The sequence below is a fragment of the Melopsittacus undulatus genome, chromosome 6 (genome assembly GCF_012275295.1).
Source record: "Melopsittacus undulatus isolate bMelUnd1 chromosome 6, bMelUnd1.mat.Z, whole genome shotgun sequence".
In the NCBI taxonomy this organism is placed as follows: Eukaryota; Metazoa; Chordata; class Aves; order Psittaciformes; family Psittaculidae; genus Melopsittacus; species Melopsittacus undulatus.
Window position 1 is genome coordinate 71,397,548 of NC_047532.1, and position 26,910 is coordinate 71,424,457.

Below are 26,910 nucleotides of genomic sequence, written 5' to 3' on the forward strand. Positions count from 1 at the left end.
GCTGTGGGGGCAGGATTAGGAAAAGAAACTGATTTCTAAACAGCCATAGCTGAGGGAGGAAGCATTCCCAAATCTCTCCAGGAAGTTTCAGTACTTGGAGATTGTCTTTGAAAGCACTTAGTTAACTTAACAGAACTTTATCATTAACAAGTAGCCCTGCATTAGTGAAACCAGTCTTAAGAGCATCCCACAAAATATTCCATTTACAAAGTCAGAAGCTCCTCTCCAATATATCTTCTACAGTTCAATACATGATTTTGTTGGACCAATTTGCCCTAGAGAGCTGGACTCCTATCCTGGTATTTCTTGCCTTTGACAGAAGCTTGTGCAGGAAGATTATGATGTTCAGAGTCAGCACAAAGCACGCTGGCTGGCAACAGCACAGAAAATGAGAGGAGCAATTGTCTCCAGAAGTGCTTTTTTATTTTAGTGTTAAGTGCATTATCAAAATCAAGGGTTTTGTTTTGTCAGAGATCATAGTTAAGCATCACATGCTTTGAGGATGCACCTATACCAGGCTACATTGCTGCATTAATGTCAAGTCATAACTCAATTAGGACTTGAAACATACCTTCATTATATACACATGCTTTTTATCCAGGCAAGTTTAATGCAAGCCCTCCAGCAGAAGGCGTTGCAAGGCAGCATGAAAGCAGAAATATCCCCAAACACCCTGAGCTCTGCCTTGCTAACATGACTCTTTCAGAGGGTTAAAGATCAATTACAGGCAATTACAATTATACCAGTTAGAGACAATTCCAGATGTGTCAGGGATAAGCATACTTGTTGCCTGTACTGACTGCAGAAGGCTGAACACCTCTAAGCCTGGCAGACCTGGAAGCTAGAATGCCTCAGAAGCACAGCAAGGCAGGTCAATTCACATTTAGACCTACTGAAAGAGAAGAAACAATCACAGATGTTAGTTTCATGAAAGTTTTTATGTAGTTCTGCATTGCTGAAATAATCAAATCAGAGACATCAAGCCTGGCTCCATATTCAAGGCTGCAAAGGATTCAGTTGCAGGACACACAGAGGGGAAAAAACACAGCATTTGACCACCAAACAAATCCCATGGATGCATTTGCAGAATGATTTCTGAGGACAGACTTCAGATCACTCTTAAAAGAAACAATACCTTAAAATGTTACAGGTTCAAGGACTCTGTTACAAGTGCACACTTAGTTAAGAGAACATTTTAAGGAAGTACTTCATTTCTGTCAGCAGTGGTTGGTACTAGCTGGCACTTTAAATGGACACGAGTTTTCTGATCACATTACTGAATTTCAGTTGACAGACAGTAACACTTCCTTCTGCAGAGGTAACAGTGTTCAAATCCAACTGCAAGAACACCCCCAGTGTAAGTCATCAATGAACCTCTCCAAAAAGAGCACATTCCAGGTATAATGCAGACACATTTTCAGCTACTATAAAATGGCAGAAGATGAGATGATTTACTCGATCTCCCAGTGAATTGCTCATCTTTAATCACAACTGTTCAGGCACTGATGATACATGAAAAATAGGAAAAATAAAAGGTTAAAAATATAGTGTACAGTTTAGCACAGAAGACAACATTTGAACAGAAGCACATAATTTTAATTTGCTTTGAGTTTTAAAGCAATCTGAACAAAAAAAAAGTTAACCATATAAATACAGAGTAAATGCACATAATTTACAGCCAACTACATTGATATAATAATAGCAAACCTCACATGAGCACCGAAGTACTCCAAAACTGTCATTTGTGAGAGTTTAGCTATGACTCTGAGGGCACAGTTATGTTCACATATGCAGGGTAGGCAGACTCTTAAATAGAGGAGCTGAAAACTTACATTAACTAAATCTTAACAGACAAGGTTGGAAGAAGCAATACATTTACCTAAGCACACTTCAGCATTCAGCTTGGTTTTCCCAACAGTTTAAACAGGAAGCAACACTTAAAAAGGCTCTCCAACCTTTTGTCTCTGGAAGCATCCTTTTATAATGTTACATTTTGAGGAATGTTACAAATGTCATTATGAGAACGAAAACAGAATAGCAGAAACTGTCATCAACAACTGCGATCAGAACGGAAATATATGGAGTGCATTATGTAAACAGGGAACAAGATAGGTGCAATGTCAGTATACAAGCACACAGCTTGACATTTCAGTTACAATTAAAATAACCCAAAAACTCCCTAAACCCCAAGTGTAAAACAATATAGGCTAGCTGATTAGGAATTCAGACAGAAACAGCGTTATCTGTTAGTTTAAAGGCTGGGCTCAGCCTCTGCAACACGATTTTCACACAGCTCTACAGGGACCAAATAGATAATATTGAGGCTGAGAAGTGTGTCTGCATTCACTGAAATATATATTTTTTTTTTTTTTGATGGCTCTCCAAACTCAGGCCACGTTGCCATGTCCACCCGGTATGGCATTATGGGGTACAAGCCCTGGTAGACAAATGCATGCTCCAGTGCCATCTTCTGGCTGAAACGGGAAACTGCAACCGCAGTGGTGTTGCCGAGTCAAAATTAAGAGCCTACATCAACATTTACATTTCATCTAGGCAAGGGAAATAAGAGGAAACTAATTCAACTACTGAGGCTTTCCATAAATCCAAGATCATTGCCGGTAGCACAGCAAAGTGTGACATAGATACACTACATTCAAACATAAATCAAGATGGCCATCTAAGTGACAAGAAAGTTTAAATGCACTCCTTTAGCTCTGTAGTTAACAGGTTATGTAGCATCATCTTACTCCCTTTCAGCTTTTAATATAACGAAAAACTATATAAGTACTTAAAATCTTTGGGAAATATTTCAGGGAGAACTTTGCATGTACTGGTAGTTTAAAACTACCAAAAACCATCCTGTGAATCTTGAAGTTTTATTATGTAAAGCAAGCCTAAAAGATAATTCTAGAAGTTTAAAACTGCTTAAAAACCCATTAAAAAGGCAGAAGAAGCAGCTGATTGTCTGGTTTTAGCTGTCACCTACCATACTCAATTGTCTTTCTTAACATTTTCTATTTACCAACTGCAGAGGGGCTTTCTCACCCAAGCAAGGCACACACAAAGTACCCAGTGAATAAACAGGATACAAACATGTAACCAAGGGACAATGTATCCAATAAAACAGGAGAGTAACTCCATGAAGCATCGGCTAATCCAAGTGTTAACTGTATTCATGACCTCCAAACTCATCTTTGCCAATTTAAACTTTGGCTATGACTGAGTAATCTGGACTGCCTGAAGAGTAATTCACTTCCTACAAAACAAGAATTATCTGAACAATGGCATCACAGCAAGACTTGGAGCAAGTCATGAATACTCCAGGCTTTTCCTAGAGAGCTCACTAGAAAAAGCCCACTTCAGACATTTAAGCACTCCCCTCACTTCAAAACAATCAAGTTCATCTTTGCTCTCATCACAGACCAGGCTATCTGCTTTTAAAAAGGCTAGGGAGTATTTTTTAAGGAGAAGGAAGTCAATACAGCTAAGCCTCCACTGTAATACTTTAGGTGGCTTTCAGAAGAAAAAGCAAATAGTACAGAGAATTACATTAAATACTCAAACACTTTGACACTGTGGAGAACATGACAAGGGTCAAAATAAACAAACACAAATTAGAAAAACCCAGACAAACTGTTCTGTAAGCTTTGAGCTTTTACATGCAGCCTACAGAACTACAGCAGAGATGATATGCATCTACAGTATAACGTGTTTTATCCTGCACAGATTACACAGAAATCTAACTACATGCTTTGTTTAAAGCCAAACCGTGTATTTTGGACACAGTTTGACTACAGGTATCCCAAAAGAGGAAGAAAAGTCATAATCCATAAGAAGGCCACAAAGTACATAAGGAGTCATTCATAAAATAAAGCCATTGCACACAATGCACAGTTTAAATGTACTGAAGTACCACACTGGAAGAGTTGATAGCACAGTTCTGCCCACACGAGTATAGCAGCATTTATATGTAGAAAGCTATTGCCCCCAAAGTATAATGAAAACCCTTCCTCATAAGGATCATGGACTCAGACTGAGAAGCAATCAAGGTGCAGATAAAAGGTATCTCTTTGAAACACTGTAGAAGTTCTTGTAACATTAAAGTTCTGATTTTGACACTCCAGCTGTATGGTTTCAGAAAACTCTGCAAGTTATGACAGAACAAACTAGCTAAGCATCACTGCTGAATGTGACATTGTTCTGCAACTGTCTTACTGAGCAAGACCATTGCCTTTATATTCAGACAATTTGGAGGACAAGGTTATACTGCTGTTCAGTATATAGGTTCTAGTTGGAAGAAGTGATATAGCAGTTATCTAGCAGAATGCTTCCAATAGTCTTAATTACAATTTTCTCCACTGCTGCACTGAAAATGATGTATCCCACTTTCAACTATTTTCTGCCTTCTGGTCACCTGAGCCAAAGTGATACGTGTTCTACCCCTGTACTCCCGTATAAACACTGGTAATTCAAGTCAGGATTTGCCAGACATTTTAGGGTAATACCATTTGTGAAACCTCTCTTCACAAATAGTAGGCTGGACCACCTGAGATTTATCATCACATTACAAACCCTTGAAAAGGCTCTAAAGTGGCATTCAGCAAGTTCCTACTCAGCTGTGTGAGGGACCTGACAGGTTGGCAAGGAAAACCCTTCATACATCTCTCTTATTTCAGGAAGGTTAAGTTCCAGAAGAGAGAAGGTGATGTAGTAGGAACCTACAAACACCAATATCAACAGCTTGATAACCTGAGGAGATTAACAATAGAATCCTCTCTCAGTAACATACAACACTGTTCAAACTTAAAACACAACAAAAATTAAAACCCCCTGAAAAACAAAAGCCAAGACTAAACAAAAAGTCAAACCCCAAACAAACCACCAAGTACCACTTCTAATAGTGAAGAAATCACTGTTCTGTTTCCCTGTGCCATATTTTGTCTTGAGAAAGCAACATGGAAAACTTTACACATTCACTACTATCTCTCTATGAGTCTTCAGAGCAACTGAATGGCCATTTTGGGTATGGAAAGGTATGAGAGCACTGTCTTTCCCATTCGGCCACAGGTTACTGTGCAGTAAAACAGAACAAAAAAAGGACAGTTGAGAGCAATCACTAAGGGAAGTGAATAAGGCTGCCCAATACCAAATTTTACACTCCCTCCCTCACCGATTAGGTGTCTAAAGATGACCTAACAGCCTTGCCTGGATTAACATGTGAAAACAAAGCAACAACTTTTAATTAGCAATGTATAAAGGTATTCTCTAAGGAGCAGCTCCCATTTATCACACTGTCAAGAGACCATACAATAAGGCAGCAAGCTTATTCAGATTTGCCCACAATCAGCCTTCTGTTTTGTCCATAGCTGCATGTTCCTGATACATCTTTCCTTTGCCCACCACACTGGCATTGACATTCAGTGGTCCACTCCAATGTCTCCATCTTCCACCTTCCTCTAGGAAGACTTGTCGCATTGCTATCCATCGAGCAAGTAGACTACCACTTCATAGGTTGACATCATGATAGCCGTGTTTGGAATCTGTCTGATCAGATGCGTAGTTAAGCCTCTGTAGAGGGAGCCATACCCTTCTTCTTGCACAAGCAAAGATAGTGTCTGGAAAAAAGATCTGTATTTTGTTCCCTCTTCTCTTAGTCTTGTTCGTACAACCTCTGCACAAAGAAAACCACATGTGATTAACAATCACTGTTAATTATCTTCCCCCTAAACCAATTAGTGATTTTTACTTGGAAATCGTCCTCCTTGAGATCTAACTTAAAAGACATCTTTAAAAATGGAGGAGGAAGACAGAAGCAAGCCCAGTATGCATAAGAGGAAAACAAGCTGAATTTTTGGCAGTATTATAAAATTAAGCAAGGAAAATTAATTTGCTTAGTTAAAATCCAGAAGAGGACTTTTGTTTGGGCTTATGTTTCAGCTTAGAAGCCACCACTGATGATGTACTCAATCCATTAATGCATAGACAACTACTTTGCAGGAAAACTAAGTGCAACTGGAAATCCAACTAGACAATCTATTTTCCTAGAAGGGGGACAAGAACTTGCTGGCAAATTTTGTGAAATAGCTGAGTATACAGAGATTCCAAGTGCAAAAGGACCTTCTCCTTAAGCAGTTTAGGGTATACCCTAGCAAATCCTTTGGAAAAAATAAACATTGCCTAAGTAGAGGCCATGCTAGATATCCACTTAAAAATACTTCAGTTTTCACACACTATGCTCATGCTGACTCAATCTGACATAACAAGCTTTGTACTAAGAAATAGCTCTTGAACAAGTGATCCAAAGTCTGCCACAAATATCACTGAAGAGACTCCTTTTGATCCATTTGATTCAGCTGTACATGCCCCACTTACCATGAGGATATGCTATTGATGTTGCACAAGTTTTGGAAGTGGCAGCAGCCATCATCATGCCAACAAAGTCCGAAGCCTCTTTTGCTGATTCATCCTCATTGTCCATGGCAGAGGCAGTCTTACACTCCAGTAGTTTTCTCTTAATACTCTCATAAATAACAAAATGAATAACAGTCTCAGATATGCCTGCGTAGGATGCTGACATTCCTCTGTAAAAGCCTTTAATACCATCTGAGCGATAAACTTTTTGGACACATTCAAAAGCACTCATTCGCTTTTCTCCCCGATTCCTAAATGGGAGAGAACAAGAGAGACATCAAGCTGCTGCAACTTCAGGAAGGAAAACAAACAGTTTTGCTAGTGACAAGAGGACTTAGGAAATATCTCACATTGATGATCAGGGCTCCAATTCAGATACATTTAAGAACACACAGAAGTTGAAGTGAAAGTCTAAGGCCTTTAGCACTAAACACTATACTAAATCTAAGCCAAACTTCACATGGTGACTAAGTGTCACATAGACAAGTTGAACAGCTCTAGGCCTCCATAAGTCTTATAGCATAAAGGACTAAATCGCTTGAAAAAGACTCCCAAATGGACTGTCACTGTGAGTGACTCATGGAAAAAATGACCATTTTATTTTGCATAATGAAGATGGATTTCCCCAGAATTCTAACTCAAAAAAGCAGTTCCATAGTATGGCAATTACAGTGGCTCAGAGTTCAAGCAGCAGGCCTCACAGTATCACAGCTATCAGCAGTACTGGCATATCTAGATGGAACATAGCAACTGATACAACACAGGTAACTATTATTTGAATCAACTAAGCCACTGCTGCTATAAAGAAAAATACTCATTAGACATGACTGTATCAAGTATTTATTTGGTAAATAACATCTTATTCTCATTTTTAGCTTGCTTAGTGAACTGAGTTCTGCCTACTGAAACACTCAGCAGACTGTACACAGCAAAACCCTTACAAGACTGCAGAAAGCATGCTTCATTGTAGCCACAAGTGCCAGCACCAGCAGAGGTGAGTCACAGAATAAAACTGACTTGCTTTAAATTCTTATAAAGCAAGCAAGCTTTATAAGAATGTAGGTAGTTCTTACAGATACTGACAAAACTAGACAGACAGTGGCAACTGCTATAATGCAAGTAGCATGAGGCACCACTTGATGGCAGAATTTAAGTCCCAATTGTTTAAACCTGCAGTGTCAGACAGCAGTGAAACAAGGTAGAGAGAGAGAGCAGGCACACAGAGCTGCAGATCATATCTTGTATAATTCTAGGTGGCAGATGCTGCAGAGAACTGGGGGACTTGCCCTGATTTTCTGACAGGCTCAATTTTTTTTTTTTTCTGGGATATATTTACTATGGTCAACTTGCAGCTGACAACATGACTGCTAGGAAGAAAAATGCTAATATGGGTTCAATACAGGAAGCCCAGCAGACCTCCAAAATAGCAATATATGGATCAATATATTTAGAATGGCTGAAAACTTTTATACTGTGTGATAAGTTTTCAGTAAGTAAAATCTATAAAATGAACAAGACAGCTGCATCGAGACGCATCATATCAGTGTCTCTCTACTGTTTTACATAGATAGGAATAAATATAAAGGTCTTTCTTCCCCCCTATTTGCATAAAATTCTACTTCATTACAAATTTCATTATAAAATAGTTTCTGAAAACAATGATGTAATAAGTCCAAACAACTTCTATTGTCTATCCCACATTAGAACAATTCCTGTGTTTTGATCCATAAAAGCAGTCTTCCCTTTTCATGGACTAGAGCTTATTGCATATAAAAAAATGAAAACAAGTCTCTTCAGGCATTCCTCTAAACTTTTGCTAAAACACTTAAAATCCTTATGTGAAGGAGTGCTTAGCTCAAAGCTAAAAACAAATACAATGTATTACTGTATGAAAATGAATGCAGAGACTTAACTTCATAATCAATTCCAAATTGGTCTACCAGTCTACTCCAGTGCCTCTGGCATGCTGCAGGAGGGAAATTACAATAGAGAAAAACAATAATGTAACTTGTAGATAGATCAGCATCAACTTATGGAATTCCAAATGTTGGATATTTAACAAATAGCTCCATTTGGGGATGCTGAGCAGATTCACAACAGTTAAGCGAAATCTTATCACAGCAGTGAGAGTTCCCATTGTCACTATACCTTGCATCAAGCTGTAATCGTGTCTTTACTAGCCAAATGGGATTAGTTGTTGTGATCGCAGTAAAACCTAAAATATTTGAAAAGAAAAGTTAGATTTGATAGTATCACAACAGCAACTGCATCTAAGTTTGAAACGCACACAGTAAGGTACAGTGGATGCAAAAACTCGGACTATACTGAGTTTTAGGAAGTACCCATTGTAGCCCTTTACTGATATCTTATGAATCCATACAGCCAATAAACATTTAGGTTACTTAATAGTAACGTAAAACTAAAAAGTAAGTTTGATTCTTAGCAAGAGACGCCCCATGTAAATTAAGCCCAATTGTGTACATTTCTCTGACTTTCTAATCATATCAACCCTGTTCTGACACCAGAGAACAGCAAAGCTAGCTAGACTAATACTAGCCAATTTGGCAAACATGTCAATAAGAATGCATTGCAGATACAGCTCTAGCAATTTGAGACAGTATAAAGCATTGTGTCAATTTAATTCGCTACCTGAAATACAATCCGAGTTTAAAAGCATGCAGACTGAATAACTACTACTTCTGGTGCAGTTAAAAGGCATGTATTACCGTAACTTAAGAGACCTTTTAATACTGATCAAGAGCAGTTAAATTTGAGAGCTAATGTTTTATTTAGTATTCAAAGCAGAGAGTGTTGGTTGGCCTAGGACTACTTGTACAAGCATATGAGTGTTTAAATTGTTAAATAGTCTGACTTCTAACTATCCAGACAGACAGCAACTATTCAGGCTTGCATAAGGGCTAAGGGTTAAAGCTTTGATTTTCAGTCCATTAAAGAAAAAGAAAAGGAAGAAAAAGAGAAAAGGGAACAAAAACAAAAAAAAAAAAAAGAGAGAAGTAAGAATCATTCTTACTTCTGCAGAACCGTGGAGAGAAAAAGAGCAGAGTGAAAGGCGGCTCTGAAAAAAACAAAAGTAGAACAAAAAACCATCTGGAGTTGTAATACCATACATGCACCATTCATGAGGTGTCATGTCTGCAGGAGAGAAGAGGAAAAGGGAAGAGCTGGAACATGGCCAGGCAAGAGATGATAAATTTAGACACTTGCTTTCTAGGGTGACACACATCACTTGCAGATCACTACAAAGACATGCTGCCCTCCTGCAAGGGAATGGACTGGGGCTGGGGGAAAGCAACAACAGGTTACCGTATTCAGTGCATATCTGATGCACAACACTTACGCAACAAACAGGCTATTGATAAGCTTGTTTATGGAGATAATTAATAGCTTATATATATATTTAGCAAAACTGCTTGCATACAGGTTACTTTCTGTTCAGTCACAATCTAGGTTTACATTGCACACAAATGACTGCAATACTCAAGAGAAATGCCAGGGGATCTTAACTGTTTTGAGGTTTCTCCTACCCCATCCCAAGTCTTAAATAAGTCATTATGATTTTCAGTTAGAGTTCTAAAGACAAACTACAAGATTTAGCAGCTACTAAGATTTAGCTCTTTTCTGTGCCAAAACAGCAAAAACACACTAGAGATTTCAGTTTAATCTTTTGATTAAGCAGATTTATTCTTTTTAAAAACTGACTCAAAACTCCTAGCTAAATAATTTCCCATGGTAGATAATAAAGTTTTGGGGTTGATTTGGGTATTTTTTATAGGCTACTCTTTAATATGTTTAAGAACATATAGACCCCTTTATAAAACTGCATGAAAATGTGTTTTGTATCTGCATTTCATGTAGGTAAATAACTACCTAAAACCTCAAAGCATCAAGGAATTACTCTGCCATAAGAAGGCATGGGATGCTTCTAAAACATACCACATCTGCAAAAAAGGTTCTGTAGTTCAACTAGCCGGCGCCTTAATGCCACAGAAACTCCTCTGCTTCCTACAGCACTTGACCCTGGGGTGAACTAAGCTTAAAGAAAACACTGGGTTTGCATTTTTGTATTGGTTTTATACTAGTATTAAGAATAAAGCTTTAGTTTTCTTTTAGTTCAAATGAGAATCTTTCCATACCTATAGTGAAGGGCACCAGAAATGCACAGGACTGCCACAATGGCTTTGAATAAGGTGGGAGGAAATTACTATTTTTCTAATTAGTAATTATTAATTACTTTCCCTACCAACACATTTTCAAGGAAAGATTTCCCTCTAAAAAACAAAATTAGTTCTTAAGTCTCTCCTAGATCTTAATTTTAAGTCAGGAAGACCAAAACATCTTTTGCATTCCTATTTAAGTTGCATGCTTTGGAATATTGGTACTGCTAAACTGTATGCTTTAGCATTACCTGCTCAGCCCTTTCTCCTTCCTATTTATTCCAAGGCGTTCTCCATAGATCCTAAGTCTGGAACAGGGAATGCTCAGGTGAGATCAGAGGCAGTGTCTGAGTGGCAGCAGTGACTGTGTTCACCCACAGCACCAGCCTGATACTCCTAGACAGGGAGGAGGAATTCCCGATATAGTCCTAGAAGAGTATATTGGGAATTGCCAATAAAGAGTGGTTGGCACAGGACAAAGCCTACTCTGTGTTGCACTGAACATAATTTAAGCATAACACCTCTAACAGTAGGATCAGACACTTACCAACATAACCTATTTTTTTTCCCATGGGATATCATAAGCCTAAATTGCCAGGTCAAACCAAAGCTTTCAAATCAAAGAGCCTTCAGTAATTCAGGTTTCAAGAGGAAACAACTACAGCTCAATTCTTAGAGGTAATGTAGTAAATACAGTTATTGGAAGAAAAAATATAAATTAAGAGTTGAGTCATGCTGACGCCAAGGGAAGCACTGAAAAACATGCAAGATACTACGTGGGATCTTTGATAAGATAAGCTTTTCTTTCTAAATATAGCAAATACGTAGCTGAAGTACTTTTTTAACAAGTGCCAGGGGAGGGGGAGGGGAAAGGAAGCTTTCAACAACTGCTATGAAGCTCTATCAATTGCTTCCTTTCTCTTTTTAGAAATCTGAGTGAACTTTATAAGGCTTTGCAAAGCTTATCGATGTGTTGTATCCTCAAGAAACATTCCAGACTTATTAGAAGTATAGATTAATTCATTAATGCCAGATAATCCTGTACTTTGCTATGTTTTATTTTCTTCTACATAATCGTATCCCTGTTTGAGATGGAAAGAATTCCCTCAGTCTACTTTTACAGCTGTACCTCAATCTACTTATACAACTACTGACAGGTAAGATCCCAGGTATTCCTATTATGTACCGTATTTCAAAGGTTAGGGTTGTTTTTTCTTTTAATCTATAAGCCAATGTAATACAGACACATGTGAATATGGGATGTTTAAAAAAATCCAAAGTAGTAAAATAAAAACAAACCAAAAGAGAGCACAGAGAGAGACAGAAAGGAGATTGTATACATATTACAAAAGAAAAGGAAAATAGATCTTTGAAATAATGTGACAATAGTATCAGCTGCAGCATTTTAAACGCAGCTCTGGGACACTAAGGAAAAAAGAAAACCAAAAGGCCTTTTTTTAACTCAGTAGGGACTTTCAATTAACCAGGTGTAAGTAAAGTAGCAGCTATCAGTGAAAAGTGTTTTCCACCTTCCCCTGAACTGCACAGAAAAAAACCCCAGCTCCGAACAGAGTTAAGGAGGAGTGATGTCTTTGCACAATGCACATCATCCAAGTTCAAGATAATGAAAGTGAAATCCCCTTATTTTGTTTATTCAATAGATATGACAAAACCAATGTGCAGTTCTTACACTAGAGGCTGCAAGAGACGCTCAGTTCAGTACTCACGAGGTTTAAGTTAGTCCATATTGCTGCAGGAAGTGACCTGCGGATGGGGAGCATGAGATGACACGATCTCACTCTTTTCACGGGAGAAATGTACAGTAATTGCCTAAAATAGACACAGGCTTTTCTGTATCATAACAACAAGCAGTGACCTCATCAGACACATGTGTACAAATTGAATCCCATTGGAAGGATATGTGAATTAGTTATTGTGAGATCTAACTATTTTCTGGTAAAAGTTTAGAAAAAAAAAAACAAAAAAGAAAAATAATCAGAACAGGGCACAGATATTGAAATAAGTTATGTAAAATGCACTGAGTACTGAAATTCCTGCTCATTTGCAGCAGTTACATTTTATATCTCCAAATACTTACCTATGTAACAAATTTATGTGTGAACCCCCTTCCTTTCCCTCTCCCTCCAAATAAACCTCAAAAAACCCCTAGTCTTAGGACTGAAAAAGCAAGATAGATGCCTTATGAAATCAAGCTTTCCATTACCAGTTACCAAGGAACTAAATATGCAGTTTATTTGGTATTAAGTAACTGTACAACAACTAAAAAGTTACAAGTCTATGTAACAACTGGTCCCAATTTTTTAATACATAAAAATAAGACCCCCTACATTGGGGTTGGTTTGCCAGTAGAGTTCTAGAAAGAACAGCAATAGCATACAAAGCAAAGTACTTCTGCAGCAGATTTGCAACCATGTTGTTTGAATAAGGCTATGAATCATCAAAAGGGCAAACAAGAAAGCCATACAGGAATCGAGTATGTCATTGAGTTCCCCACAGTTTTTATTCTGTGTGGCAAAAGAGGTTGAATAAGTGCAATGAAAAGGCAGAGTTGACAGTGAATCTAAGAATTTAGACTATTTTTAAAGTGTACTGAGATTATACTTTCTTCACAGAAGGAAATGCTCTCATTCTTGTACTATGCTTCAGATATATTCACTGTTCAAGTTATCAAAAAGAGAACCATGTGACATTCCAAGCAGTAAGCAAAAAAGATTGCTTCATGTTAAAACACAGATATTTTAGGTGTGAAGGTGATATGAACTGTATTCTGGAAGCTAGCACACAGCAAGAAAAAAGCATTTCTAATTGCATAAGGCATCAGTCACTAATGTGCAGCACAATTCATCCTCCTTGGGATAAAACAAACTTACTAAAAAAATTAATAACACCAAAAATATGTCTCATCTTAAGAAAAAAAAATCATGCCTAAACCCAGACAAAAACGGTTTAAACACCATACCTCAGCTTTTCACTCACAAAATTGCCATGTGCATAAAATTAGCCTTATTTACCAAAGACATGAGTGCAGCCTGAAATACTTAAGTATTAACATATGATACAAATAGTATTTAAAGTTTGCTAAAGTTAGCTACTTGCATAAACAGTAACTACTGTAAGCTACAGATTTTTACTTGTATTTTTGCATCATTATTGTATTTTGCAACCTACAGGAAAAGCTTTTTAAGTGCAAACCCCACCTGATGCTCAGTGGGTATTAGAAGCCTGTATGTAACAGAAAGGTCACATCCAAACCAAAAAAAACCCACCACCCTCACTTAAGACTGAGTTACTCAACTTCTTACTGAAACCAATAGCAGCTGCAAAAGAAAACAACCAGTAGTGATTATTTTTTGCTAATTATTAGAGTTGTTTATCCACTTCTGAAATCTGAAGTTCCAAAATAATGTTATAGTGATCTTTGTCTTAACCCATTTAAGTCAACCAGTTCAGAGCTCACATACAACCTTGACCCTCTTATTTTGCCATTTCCTTAAGCTGATTTGCATCCTATAGAAATACAAACCTTGCAGGTAAAACTGTTAAAAGCTGGTTTAAGTGCATTTTCTGAAATATATCAGAATTACAAAAACAAGGTTAGCATGCTCCCAATGAAGTACTGTTAATTTTAACTATAGTCGCTTCTCACATAAATCATAATACTGCCAAAACTGAATATTGAGAAATTATTTGTCAAGGAACCTTCTTCTAAAGGTCTTCCATAGAAAGTTTGTAGTACACAGTGCCTGGACATCGCAAGAGAAAAAACAGTGACCTATTGTGTGAACCTGCACTGGACATTCAGTTTCACTGCTCATGTGGTTTTGAAATACAACTGCAGAACTAGGGAAGTGTGAGAAAGATAACAGCCACAGAAGTTATTCAATATTAAAACTTGGTTTCAAATGTAAAAAAGGCAAAAACCAGCAACTAAGGCTAAAATACTGTTCACTCCAGTCTCTTGCAGTCATAAGTACAAGTGTGTAACACCAACCTTCTGGAATGAAAACAAGTTAAAAAGATACAGAACTCCTTGATAAACTAGAGTCTGCATCTGCAAGCACTTAGAAGTCATTACAGCACATCTCCATACATGTTCTTTTCATTACAGAAAAAGCTTCCAAAGATAAGGAATACTCTGAACACTCATCTGCAGCACTGCATGTGTTACTACACAACTTGTCTCCAGCTGAGGACAGACCTGTTTTTCTTACCCATACTTCCCCTCACCCCCCTGAATGTTTTATCCCCTTGAGGAACTGAAGAGGATGCACTTTTCATTAAATCCCCTTCCATCCCATTTCCCATGTTGTTCACCTACAAAAAAAAGACATTTCCAGGTGATAAGAAAAACACTGCATCATCTGAGCACTTGATTTTCCATTTAAGACAAAACTGCTCTCCTCATCTTTAAGAAGATTCAAAACTGCAATTTCATTTCTCATGCGCTATAGAACAGCTTTATAATTAAACAACACACTAATGCTCATGTCACTGATTTTTCTACCTATATATCTTTGTCTTGTACTAGATTATTAGCAATTATTAAATAGAAATTTAACCCTATTAATTATTCTGACATGACCTTTGGCAGTCCATTCCAGATTACTACTACTCACTGGCTATAAAATTTGACAGCCATTAGAAACTTGAACAGGCTACCATAAAACTGTCAGAATTCACCTGTGAAGTGTCTATGGCCTATTCAGAATAAAACCACTTTTGAACATTTGGTTTTGGGTAGGAAAGAACCAGGCAAGAATAGATAAAGTGTTACCAGTCCAAGTTTTGATTACGCCTGCACAAGTCTGACCACAGCTCAGCTCAGTTGCCTTTAACTACCCTTTTAATGATCTCAAAGCAAAGAACATACAAATCAAACAACAAATATTGGCAGCTGCTAAAACACACCAAAGTTACATTGTGGATATAAAATTTCATTTCCAGAGATGAAAATATACGAAAACTACACAAATCTGCTCTTTCATGTCACTTCAGTGGCAGAGCAAACTTCACACAGACTGGTATTCGAACAAAGGCAGAGGGGGGCAGAGAGTGTTACGTATCATTTATACAAATACCTGCTGGCATATTTCAGATCAAAAATAAGTCAGATATACATAGCTGTAACCAAGCGGTGGTAAAAGGAACAGATCATGAAGCATTAAACTCAAGTTCACTTTAAGCAAGGTTTTCAGCTTGCAGAGCAAAAAACTACTGTTTTGAAAACTTCCATTTTACATGTCCGAAAGTTACTATTGAAAAAGCAGGCATGCAAACTTTCCTAGGAAAGACCATTCACACAAACAGTTAAAGATCTGCATTAACACTAACTGTTAACTTCCATGCACATACTCCTCAGAGGCCAAAGAAAGGTATCCACTACCAAAGAGATCATTCCATCACTGATCATTTTTGGTTTTGTTTTTTCCACTTTTGTTGCCGTCTGTAATTTGTAGATATGGCTCTAGAATGAAGTTAAAAAATTACAGATCCTTACCTGCCACGCCAGCTGAAATCATGTGTACCTGGGTAGAATCTGGCCTGAAAATACTGTTCAACTTTTCCTTGCAGTTTGAGTAGGCAGCAAAATATATTGCTCTGAAATTACAAAAAAATCCAGTTTAAGTTCATTTTATGCATCAATGCGCTTACAAGCGGCACCATGAACTTCACCAACTCAAGATGATTGTTGTTCAAGTCCTACTTCCTCAGTAAAAAGCTACTCAATAAATAAATGTTATAGAGTAGTGGGACTATTCCAGGAACAGGCAAAACAAAACACAAACACCATATTTGACAACTGTTTCTTCCACAACAGCTCTATTTAACAATTAGTGAGGGGAAGGCTAGATGATTAGAAATGTAGCAATGATGGTTGTGGCACTAGGAAGTTCAGCTACACATGCAAAACACTGTTGAACTGAGAACTGAAGTTCCAGTATTCTCTATGTATTGAATAACAGATCAGATTTGTTCTAATGCACCTAAACTCGTTTCAATACCATAACAATTTCAAGAGAATTACCATGTAGTTATTTTTTTTATAAACCAAAAAGCACACTTAGATATTTATAATATTATTCTAGCATGTAAGATGTAAATATGGATAAATTTCTGGTTATACTTTATAAATTAGGGTTATAAATATTTATATTCTAAATGGTCTTCAGTTCTGTAGGTAGAATAGACAACTTTTTTCTGATTACACTACAAAATATCTGCAAGCTTGTACTACATTCAAGTGTGAACTGGTATATCCAAGTCAGCACGCCAATGCACGGTATTATAAAACATGCCTGCTTTCATTTATTAAAGCTTAAAAAAAATAAATAAAAAATACCCACTTTAAGCACATCTAAACCTCATATTTAAACTTGTTTTAACTTAAGCACCCTTCTACAACAGAAGAAAAACATGACAGTCTTCAGGAACAGAACATTAACCTCATTAGCTCTGTAAACATGTTTTTCTTCATTATAAAAAAAGATTAAGTGCTTACTTCATGGGTGTAATTTCCAAAATGGAATCTGAACTCAGTTAAGCATACTGGATGCGTTATGAAACATGCTTCTCTGTGGCTTATTTAAACAAAGAGCTGCTGTAAAATCCATTTAGCTTATGCTTAATTGAAATGAAGTACTGGATGAAGACTAAGTCAGCCAGAAGGGCATGAGGATATGCTTATTTATAAGACTTCACACAGTAAATCAAGTTGACATTTTTAGTATGGGGGGGGGGGGGGATGGAATAGGACAGGATCAACAAGGTAAGTATTTCACCTGGGGGAAGAAGGGAAGGGAAATAGAAGATTTAACACAAGATACGCTAAAAAAGAAACAGGTTTTTTGCAATTGAGGATATTTTTCACAGAGGACAGTCACTTATAACACTGAGTCTATTGCTGTATAGAAGTAGCTTTTGAAGTCATATCAAAGCTGAACATACAGACCACATTGGACTACCAAACAAGACTATGTGCTCTCCAGATTAGGAAGTGCTGATACCCCACAGGTGTCAGGAATAAAGAAAGATACTGGAATTACTTCATCTACTCCAAACAGCAGTGTTAAATTAATGATCAGAAAATACCCCAGGTATTCCTAATTCCTTAAAAAAAATCTGCTCAAAGTATTCTAATTCCTGAATTATGTTTTCCTCTTACTCATGTACAGGATCTACAGAACACCACCTCATCTGTCAGATTCAAGTAGAAGACAGATGAATGCTGAATGCTCAGTCCACTTAAATGAAGTTTTCCAGAAGTGTCCAAAGATCTTAAGCCAGAAAGGTTATGATACTCTGTGTGTGCAAGAAACAGGAATGCCTTCTCTTCAGACAAAAAAAAGGAAGAGCACTAAGTAAACTGAAGAACAAAACCTTGTACAACTCCTTAAGCATTTCCCTCCTCAACTGGACAAAACCATGCATATGGAGTAGTACACAACAGTAAGTATTATACTAGCACATGGGATAGTAAATGCTGAGACAGTTGGAGCATGCATGTGGAACTGGAGCTGCAGAATACAAGTGGCTCCATTTCTCAGACAACAAAATTACTCCAGCAACCAAAGGTTATTAGCTCTTCAATATTTACAACTGCAGATGCAGAACTTGCTTCAAATTAACCTTAAATCCCTTAATGTACAGCAACCTACATTTCAAAATTATTATTTTTTTTTACTCTACACATTTGCACTTACCTGGAAGGAGCAACACCCACTAGATTAGGACCCAGCCCTCTGAATAGGGAACGAGGACCTTCCTTTTGTAAGATCATCCTAGAAAAAGAATGGCAATACCATAACATTCACACCAAAATTAAGGGATGCACTGACCATCAGAACTACATCATTTGAGCTTTTCTCTGTGCAAACATTTAATAGCCGACAGTACAGTGCTGGCCACAACAATTAGTAATTTCCTACAAATGCCATAAAGTAAATTTCCATTATTGCTTGACTTGCCATAGAAATCAAGAAACCAAATGCAGAAGTACAGCCTTATGTCAATACTCCAAAAACAGGAAAACAAACGTACATGGTTAGCTTATCTGTTACTAGGAAGTTAAAGAAAGTGTCCTTTTATCAGGGAAAAATACTAAGCACAGCAATGTTCACATTCCTGTAGGTTGTAGATTAGTCATGAGAAAAAGATTTAATTCCATTCTACATTGCTTGCATCACCTCTTAGCTCCCAACACTTGGGAGCTTCTTTGGGTGGGAGGGATGGGTAAACAGCAAGAGAAGAGGAGAGAAGAACAACTTAAGAAGGTTAATTTACAGCAGCTCAGGAAGATGTCAGCTCTATGCTCACCCTGCAAAAGATGGCCCTGGCTGGGCAATCTATTCTCTACTCAGTAAGACAGAAAGCTCACCATGGCTTTGCATGTGCTACCCTGATTTGATTCTACAAGACTCCTAACACTAAGTTACATGTCAGAGGAAAGCAGTCTTTCAGATATGAATGATTTAAATCCACTAAGCATTCAACTAAGAGCTCATTCTTAGCTTTGTTTCTGTAAGTTACAGGGATTATTTTGACTACAGTAAAAGGAAACAGGAAGCTCCTGTGCAAGAAGTAACCCTTCCTTAAGGCTTGTAGGGTTTTCCTCCCTGTCAGTTCTGAACTACTGCCTGTGTGCTCCTACTCAAGCACTGTTGCTGGGCTGTGCAGCCCATGGATTTTCCTTTGACTCATTCCAGGAAAGACAATCCTCACCTCCTCAGGCAAGGCAGCTCACTTAAATTGGAGATCAACAGAGAAAGGACCTGTAACCTGTGTGAAGCCTTAGGGCTACATTACAGCTGTGACATCACATGGTACCACCTCTGGAAAAACTGGAAAGGGTCTACAGAGAAACAGGGATATGAAAAGTGAGTTGAGACCTCAAATGAGGCATTACTGGTCCTTAAGTGTTTGGAATACTCTTCCCATGTAACTGTGGGTTTTGAAGTTGAAAACCATTATACAGGTAGGTAAACTGGCACAGTAAGAGGATAACCGTTAATAGCCAGTTTTAGGGAAATCAATCTATCTAACAATCTAGAAGCTAACCAGATAGGGTATTTTAAGAAGAATGGCAGGACACTGGAGGAGAAACAAGGACTATCTGCATCTCATTACTGCAATTTGCTATAGCAATTGCTTAAGAACCAGATTTAAAGTTAAGAATTAACTACTTCTGTTGATGTTGCCAAACAGAACTCAGTGAAACAGTGGCTAATACACACAAAAAAATGATCCCATATATTTCTTCTTCAAAATTACATGCCAGTTAACAGCAAGTCAATAACTCTATAAAGCAAACGGCATTTGTGTAAACGGCTATTTTGTCTGGAATTTACTATCAGAACAAACAGGTGAAAGCCATCTATAGCACTAAAGGAGATTCCAAACCTATTCCAATTACCAACAACTGGATCACCACAGCTTAACTGCTAAATTCATCTGAAAATTTACATTTGTTTTCAGTAAGCAAAAATAAAGTGTCGGCTGTACAAAGTTATCACTACTGCGGAATGCTGGCATGTAATATGTCAAGCAACATCTTAGATTTGTATCCTTCGCAATTAGATACAATTTACCTGCCATACCTAATTGTTGGTGGCATTGCTCTGCAACCGTAATTGGAACATTGAACACATCCTCACAAGCACTTTGTAATGACAAATTTGACATGCCCATCATCCTGAAAGCATTTATAACACAGAAGTAACTGTTGTAAGAAATCTTAACATATTCCAGAGATCAGCAAGGGCACAGCATCAAATTACAGCAAATTCCACTTAAACACACTACTTAAAAATCACTACCATCACGATATCATGTATTACATATACGTATATATACACATATAACACATGCATGTACACAAAACAGGTAGAACCTTAGTTTCTCAACAGACACTTAGGAGTGAAGGGTACCACTCTTATTTCTGGATCTACAGTGTCCTGGACAGGTACTGGACACCTGCCTGTGGCCTGTACAAGCAGTTTAACTGTGGCTATACTAACTGTGGCCATACAACTTGCCTTCTGGCTACTGAACATCAGAAGCATGGGTGAGAGGAAGGGCAGTCCCATTCAGTGAGGTGCTATGCAAACAAAGCATTCCAGATCATGGCAAAATCTGGCCTCTTACTAGACACATCCACCAGAAGGTACTGAAAGGCAGGAAGAGCTTGGAGTGATGAAAACAGAGAGATTAAGAAGCTCAGTTAATTTTCATAGGGCTTCTTGCCCCCATATTCAGCAACATCTACAATTTGGACACAAGACAGTTTTAATAAGTCTTATGACTTTTTCAGGATGAAAACAGTCTGGCACTTGAATATAACAGTATTGTCAGTCAGTTTTAGGGACTTGTTTGGAGCTGTGATTTGTACAGGATACACATGCTTTGGCTAATTCCAAGTACAAACTCAAGCATGAAGGACATTCAGAAGAGTAGAATGTGAAACTTAACTGCAGTTAAAAAGCAAATACAGGAAAGTCATCTCAGTAGCATCACAATAGATGCAAGAGTCTGAATCTTTCTTAGAGATTTGCCCAACACACCTCTTTCCTCCTCCCTCCCCAGTGTAACCAAAATCTAGTAACAGGTACACTCACTTCAAACAGTGGAGAGGCCCAGGAGAAACTCTAGTTACTCGATTGACGGTAGCACCATTCACAGTGTTGAGATGGACTTCAGAGACGTAGAGAGTCACAGAGGAGGACTGCAATCGTGTTTTCACAACTTCCAGTGGACATGTCAGAATTGCACCAACAGTACCTCCACATCTGCAGAGCAAACAGGATCATTACATTAACTGCAAAGACACTGAAGGATACATTCACATATGATTAACATTATACCCAACACAGTCAAATCCCAAGAAGTGAAGTAACAATGGAACATGTATGACAATGCTGCAGTTATTTGCCCTTGAAGGCAAATAAAGTGTTAAGTCAGTTTGTTAACTCCACAGCTTGGAGTGGAAATTTAAACAAAGATACTTCAAAGTAGTTCAGATGCACAGTCTTCAGTACATGCTTTTCAAATCAGTTGTGGAAAGTAGCTCAGCATCTGAAATGTTTAACTCCTTATGTTAAATTTTAACTTTTTTTTGAATGTTTAGTGTGCTCCTGACCACCAATCAGGTGCCAAAAATCCTTAAGGCTAGAATAATAAAAAAAAAAGTATTAGATGCACTATGCACACAGACCTCCATGTAAAACCTGGTAAAAACTGGCAATTTTACAGAATTAAGATACTTATGAAAACAACTTCAAAACACCATTTGTACTTTGGGAGTTCTACTGTGAAAGCAATGATTCCAAGTGTTTCCTGAGTTCTGCTCATTACAGCAAGAGAGACTAGATACTGTAGAGTAGAACCTAGAAAGGCAGAAGAGCTTTAGTGGCTGACCAGGTCAAGACTTGCCTATCTTGTTTTGGTTCACCACTCATTCCTGTGAGCAAGCCAAGGCAAACCATGCATGACTATGCTGAGACACTGGAGTTACTCCTGTGGTGCTGGAGCAGAACGCAGCCAGGAACCTGCTGCCTTTTAGCAGCTCTGCTCAGAGGATTCTCCTGGTGCTTGCTCATAACTGACTTAATATCTGCAATCTGCATTCCTCTCTCTTTACCTACAATCACATACAGCCTGAGGGAAAAACATCAAAACTATGAATTGTGTTTCCAAATGACAATCCCAAATCCCTTGACATTAGCATTACAAAAAAAAAAAAAAGTGGGTTTCCTTTGAATATTTTCAAGTATTCTTAACTTTGCCAAATACCTTCTTAAAACCAAGAACAGAACACTATAAGCATCCTTAAAAGAAAAAAAGTCAAATAAAAACAACCACAAATAACCAAGAAAGAGCCCCACCAAACCCAGGCTTACATTCAGGTACTAATGCTACTAACAGTTCAGCCTGAAATCCACTAACATACAAATATAGTTCGTACTAGATTCAAAGGGCCCAACATTCACTTCTCTGATTCAGTAACTAGAGCTGGTGTTTGATTCTGACATGATAGTTATTGGCTATTTTGCTGTAACATGAAAGGCTCAAGCACCCACACACACTGCATCCTAACAAATCTATTTGTATGAACTGAACTAACCATGCCAAACAGCTGCAATGTAGGATGTTTGATGTTCACTTAATGCTCCTTTTAAACCCAGTGACCTAGATGTACTAGATTACTAAGCCTAAAGGCATCTTGTCCCACCTCTAACTCCAACATTAGACCAAACATGATACTCTTTTCTAAGTTAGAATCAATGAAAGAAATTAAGTTTGTCAGTCTGGAAAAAGATGTTTTCACAGGAAGATGGAGAACAGTCTTCCACTGTGTGCTACTGACACAGCTTTTAGAGCAGCATGCTTAAACACCTCTGAATGAGCAATCTGCTCACTCTCCTGATGCTCAGCTACAAATAGACTTCTTAAAATAAGAGTTGCAGGAAGAGACAGCTACATGTGCTAATATTTATTTAGCAAGCGTAGGAAGCAGTAGGAGCCTGTAACATGTTGTGGTTCATGGCATTAACACTACCATGAGAAGCACAGGTAGGCCAGCCCTCAAAAACACTTGACATGGAACTTTAGAGCTTGAGCATCTTCAAGACAGACAGCAAGATACTGCATCTCCTGCAGTTCAAAGCAGGCACTGCTGTACCATAACATGCCTGAACAGGCCACAGAGGAAGCTGGCTTTAGAGTTGATTTCCTTTCTTGCAACCATGTTTCTGGTCCTCGAGTCTATGTAAAGATCTCTCTATATTTGATTTTGGACATGTTACATAAGGACTTGTTTTCAAGCAAAGTAACAGCAGGAGAAAGCACATGGTATGGTTAACATGAAAGAGATAAACATAGAAGGGAGAAGAAAGGAGGAGGAAAAAAACTTGGCCTACATTATTCAAGAGGGCTTGGAATTTGGAACCTTTAATGCTACTGGCTTCACAGCTACGTCACACTGGAAAAACCTTCCAGAGTTGAAGATTAACACTGACCTTGAGCTTGTATCCTGAATGTTCCTCTGCATCATACCCCAGTGATCACAAGGGATGCCCGACTGTAACAGCACTCAGTCAGACATTCACTGTGGATGGGTTAAACACTGCATTCAGCTCAATTACTGGGAAAAGAGGGCAGACATACAGCCACTCAGTGCTTGCCGTTTTTAAACAAGCCTCCAGCAAGCAGTTGTTCAGTGTTAACCAGCCGATGTATCAGCTGCCAGCACTATTTTTACATGCATCAGAAGGAAGCAGCAGATCACCTGCCTCCCTTTGTGACCTGTGCACCCTTTACCTGTACCACAATCTGTCAGTAAAGTAATTTCTAATAATCAGCACCCCTGAAGGTTTTACTGTAGTGTTGTTGAATGGTTTGGCTGTTTTTTTTCTTTAAGCAGTTTAAGATGTCTCAGCTGAACCCGAGAATATTTTGAATGTTTTCCACTAAGTAGTGATACGTTGGATTAAAATTCTCCCTTATCTTCAAGGCGTAACATTGCTACTTAAAAATCAAGAGTTTTCTAGCGCTATGTGGTTCTAAGCTGCTCATGAGTCTCTGCAAAATTCCCCATTTCTGTCAAAAAATAATACCTCATTCTTCCAGCCCTCAGAAAGCCCCATAAAATAGAGAAAGCACAGAATCATTTAGGTTGGTAAACACCTTTATGATCATTGAGTTCAACTGTAAATGCAGCACTGCCAAGTCCAGCACTAAGCCACGTCCTTAAGTGCCACATCTAAGTGTCTTTCAAATACCTCCAGGGGCAGTGACTCGACCACTTCCCTGGGCAGCCTGTTCCAATGCTTGGCAACCCTTTCCATGAATAAATTTAACCTAAGAACCAACCTACTCCTCCCCTGGTGCAACTTGAGGCCACTTCCTCATGTTCTTGTGAGAAGAGGTTGACACCCACCTTGCTCCACCCTCCTTTCAGGCAGTTGTAGAGAGCAATAAGGTCTCCCCTGAGCCTTCTCCAGACTAAACCCCACCAGGTCCCTCAGCTGTTCCCCATCACACTTGTGCTCCAGGCCCTGCACCAACATCATTGCCCTTCCGCTGACCTGCTCCAGCACCCCTATAGCTTTCTTGTAAGAAGGAGCTCAAAACTGAACACGGTATTGGAGGTGTGCCCTCACCAGAAAAAAACAAGTCCCATAGTGTGGAAGAACCAGACCTTGCTCAGCAGTCACAAGATCCACTGAGTTTGAGCTCAATCACTGAGTGAAAGCATAATCCAGGAACTACACTGACTTCTGTAGTTCACTTGAACTTTAAAATAAACACTGCAAGGCTCAACAAAAATCTGTTTATGAGGAACTGTCAATAAACATAGCTTGTAGGAAAACAAAGAAGAGGGAGCATTCAATAACTATGTACCCTGAACAAATAAGCAACTTCTAAGCAGCATGCCCACGACTCTGTCACCTTCATCAATGACAGTGTATTTTACTTAGAAATACGTTTCCAGCCCTGCTTTTTTAAGAGACTACTAGAAATACTGAGAGAGAGAGAGAGAAAGAGACTGCTGCTACTTAGTGCTCAGAGTCCTGGTAAGCCATTAACAGCCAGCCACCAACGTTTAGCAAAACGTTCTATGGCTTACCAGCAGACTACTGCCACCATGCCTGCTACCTTCCTCACCAGCTCAAATTAAAGTGTTTATCTTATAAATTGTGGTTTAATGCAAATTAGGAAGTAGCACAGTTCCAAAAAAACATCTCCAAGGAATTAGAAAATGGTTACATTTCTTCTCAATAACACAAGTGGGACTTTTGTTAATTGCTTACAAAACTTGTACTACCTAAACCACTCTGGTTTTCAACATCTCCAGTCATGTGTTAGGCCCCAACAAACTGGGTCTTCAGAGAGCACTTGGTAATGTGTAACTTTTTTTTCAGTATTAGGCAAGTTTCACCTGGTAAAATGGGTAGGTAAGAAATACACTCTTGCTGACAGAATATGAATGGAACCCAAGGCACTCCTGCATCTGAATGCTTACACCAGTTTCTAATGAATGCTGTAAATGACGACTTGCTCTTCTTACCTATCCTAAATGGCACATTTGGCTCTAAACAATGTTTACTACAAGCCTTCTTCAGCTTATATATAAACTCTGCAAGGACGACTTTCATCAGAAACACATCATAGAAGGGCACAAGAACACACTTCTAAGTCCCAATAATTTGAAGGGCAGAAGAGCACAGATCAATAGGTAAATCCACAAAAATAAGCACACTGGTAAAAAGATAAAAATCCCACTATTGACACAGTCAAGTTAGAGATCTCAATCTGCATCTTCAACTGTAAGAGAAGGTGCAAGAGACAATGCAGTCAGAGAAACAAATACAGAAAAATGTATCATCTGAATCATCTAAGCTGCAGTACTGCAACAAATCTAACACTAAAACCAGGCAGAGATGCCTACTTGACACCTCTTGGACAGCAGAACCTAGGAAAAAAAAAAAGCCAACATAAACCAAACATAAAACCCCAATCAAGCAAAACCATTGATTTGATCCCTGATGTGCATTTAGTAGCCCATCATCTCACCAAACCTGGAACTACTTGGGCTTTAAACATCTTAGCAATGCAACACAGATGCAGCACTGACAACCAGTTTCTCTCAGATAATCATGTATTATTTGTGAGACACTGCAACGAAATTAATACATGCTTAAAAACCTAATCCAGTTTGGTATTCTAATCCCAGGCTCTATTTCCAAAGATGACTGCACAAGAACACCTTTTATTCTAAGAAATGTAGAGTATCTACCAAGAAATCCCTGCCTTTGTCCCAAATAGTTGAGTATCTTCTACTATTACCTTATACCCTGCAATTAACAGCAGAGACACCTCTAGCACTGATGAGGAGCTCAACTTCAGCCACTGGACTGTCTATGAATGCTCCAAAGCAGATTAATATTCCCAGTAGCAGCTGACCTAGGACTGAAATTGTCACTTCCAAGAACTTTATTCCTTCAAATCAATATTTATCTTATAAAAATTAAAAGACAAGGCAGCATAGTACTAGCCTCAGACTCACCTTTCACAGGATTTGTAGCCAGTCTTAAAGATTCAAAGATAACCCTTGACCCTGTTATCTTTGGTCTACATTCATTCATGTATTTTACCAGCTGTTTCTCTTTCCTGTAGGAAAATGAAAGTCCCATGCAAATACTGTCTACCAAAAGAAACAGCAAGAGAACTGAGCTCAAAACTCTATCAAAAAAACCAAAATGCAAACAGAAGTCATTAAATCTCTTCACCACTTAACAGCAAACTGAGG

At 38.3% G+C, this 26,910-nt stretch overlaps 1 protein-coding gene across 1 annotated transcript in view; it reads right to left on the reverse strand.

Moving 5' to 3' along the window:
- Positions 1–1,578: 1,578 nt before the first annotated feature.
- SLC25A36 (solute carrier family 25 member 36) overlaps positions 1,579–26,910 on the reverse strand; it is a 30,232-nt gene continuing 4,900 nt past the window's right edge. The window contains exons 2-7 of the mRNA XM_005154130.3: positions 21,218–21,388; positions 18,308–18,385; positions 16,105–16,205; positions 8,560–8,626; positions 6,373–6,662; positions 1,579–5,671 (exon numbers count right to left, since the gene is read on the reverse strand). Of these exons, the coding sequence (XP_005154187.1) occupies positions 5,478–5,671; positions 6,373–6,662; positions 8,560–8,626; positions 16,105–16,205; positions 18,308–18,385; positions 21,218–21,388 (901 nt within the window). The 3' untranslated portion in view covers positions 1,579–5,477. The remainder of the gene's footprint in view (positions 5,672–6,372; positions 6,663–8,559; positions 8,627–16,104; positions 16,206–18,307; positions 18,386–21,217; positions 21,389–26,910) is intronic.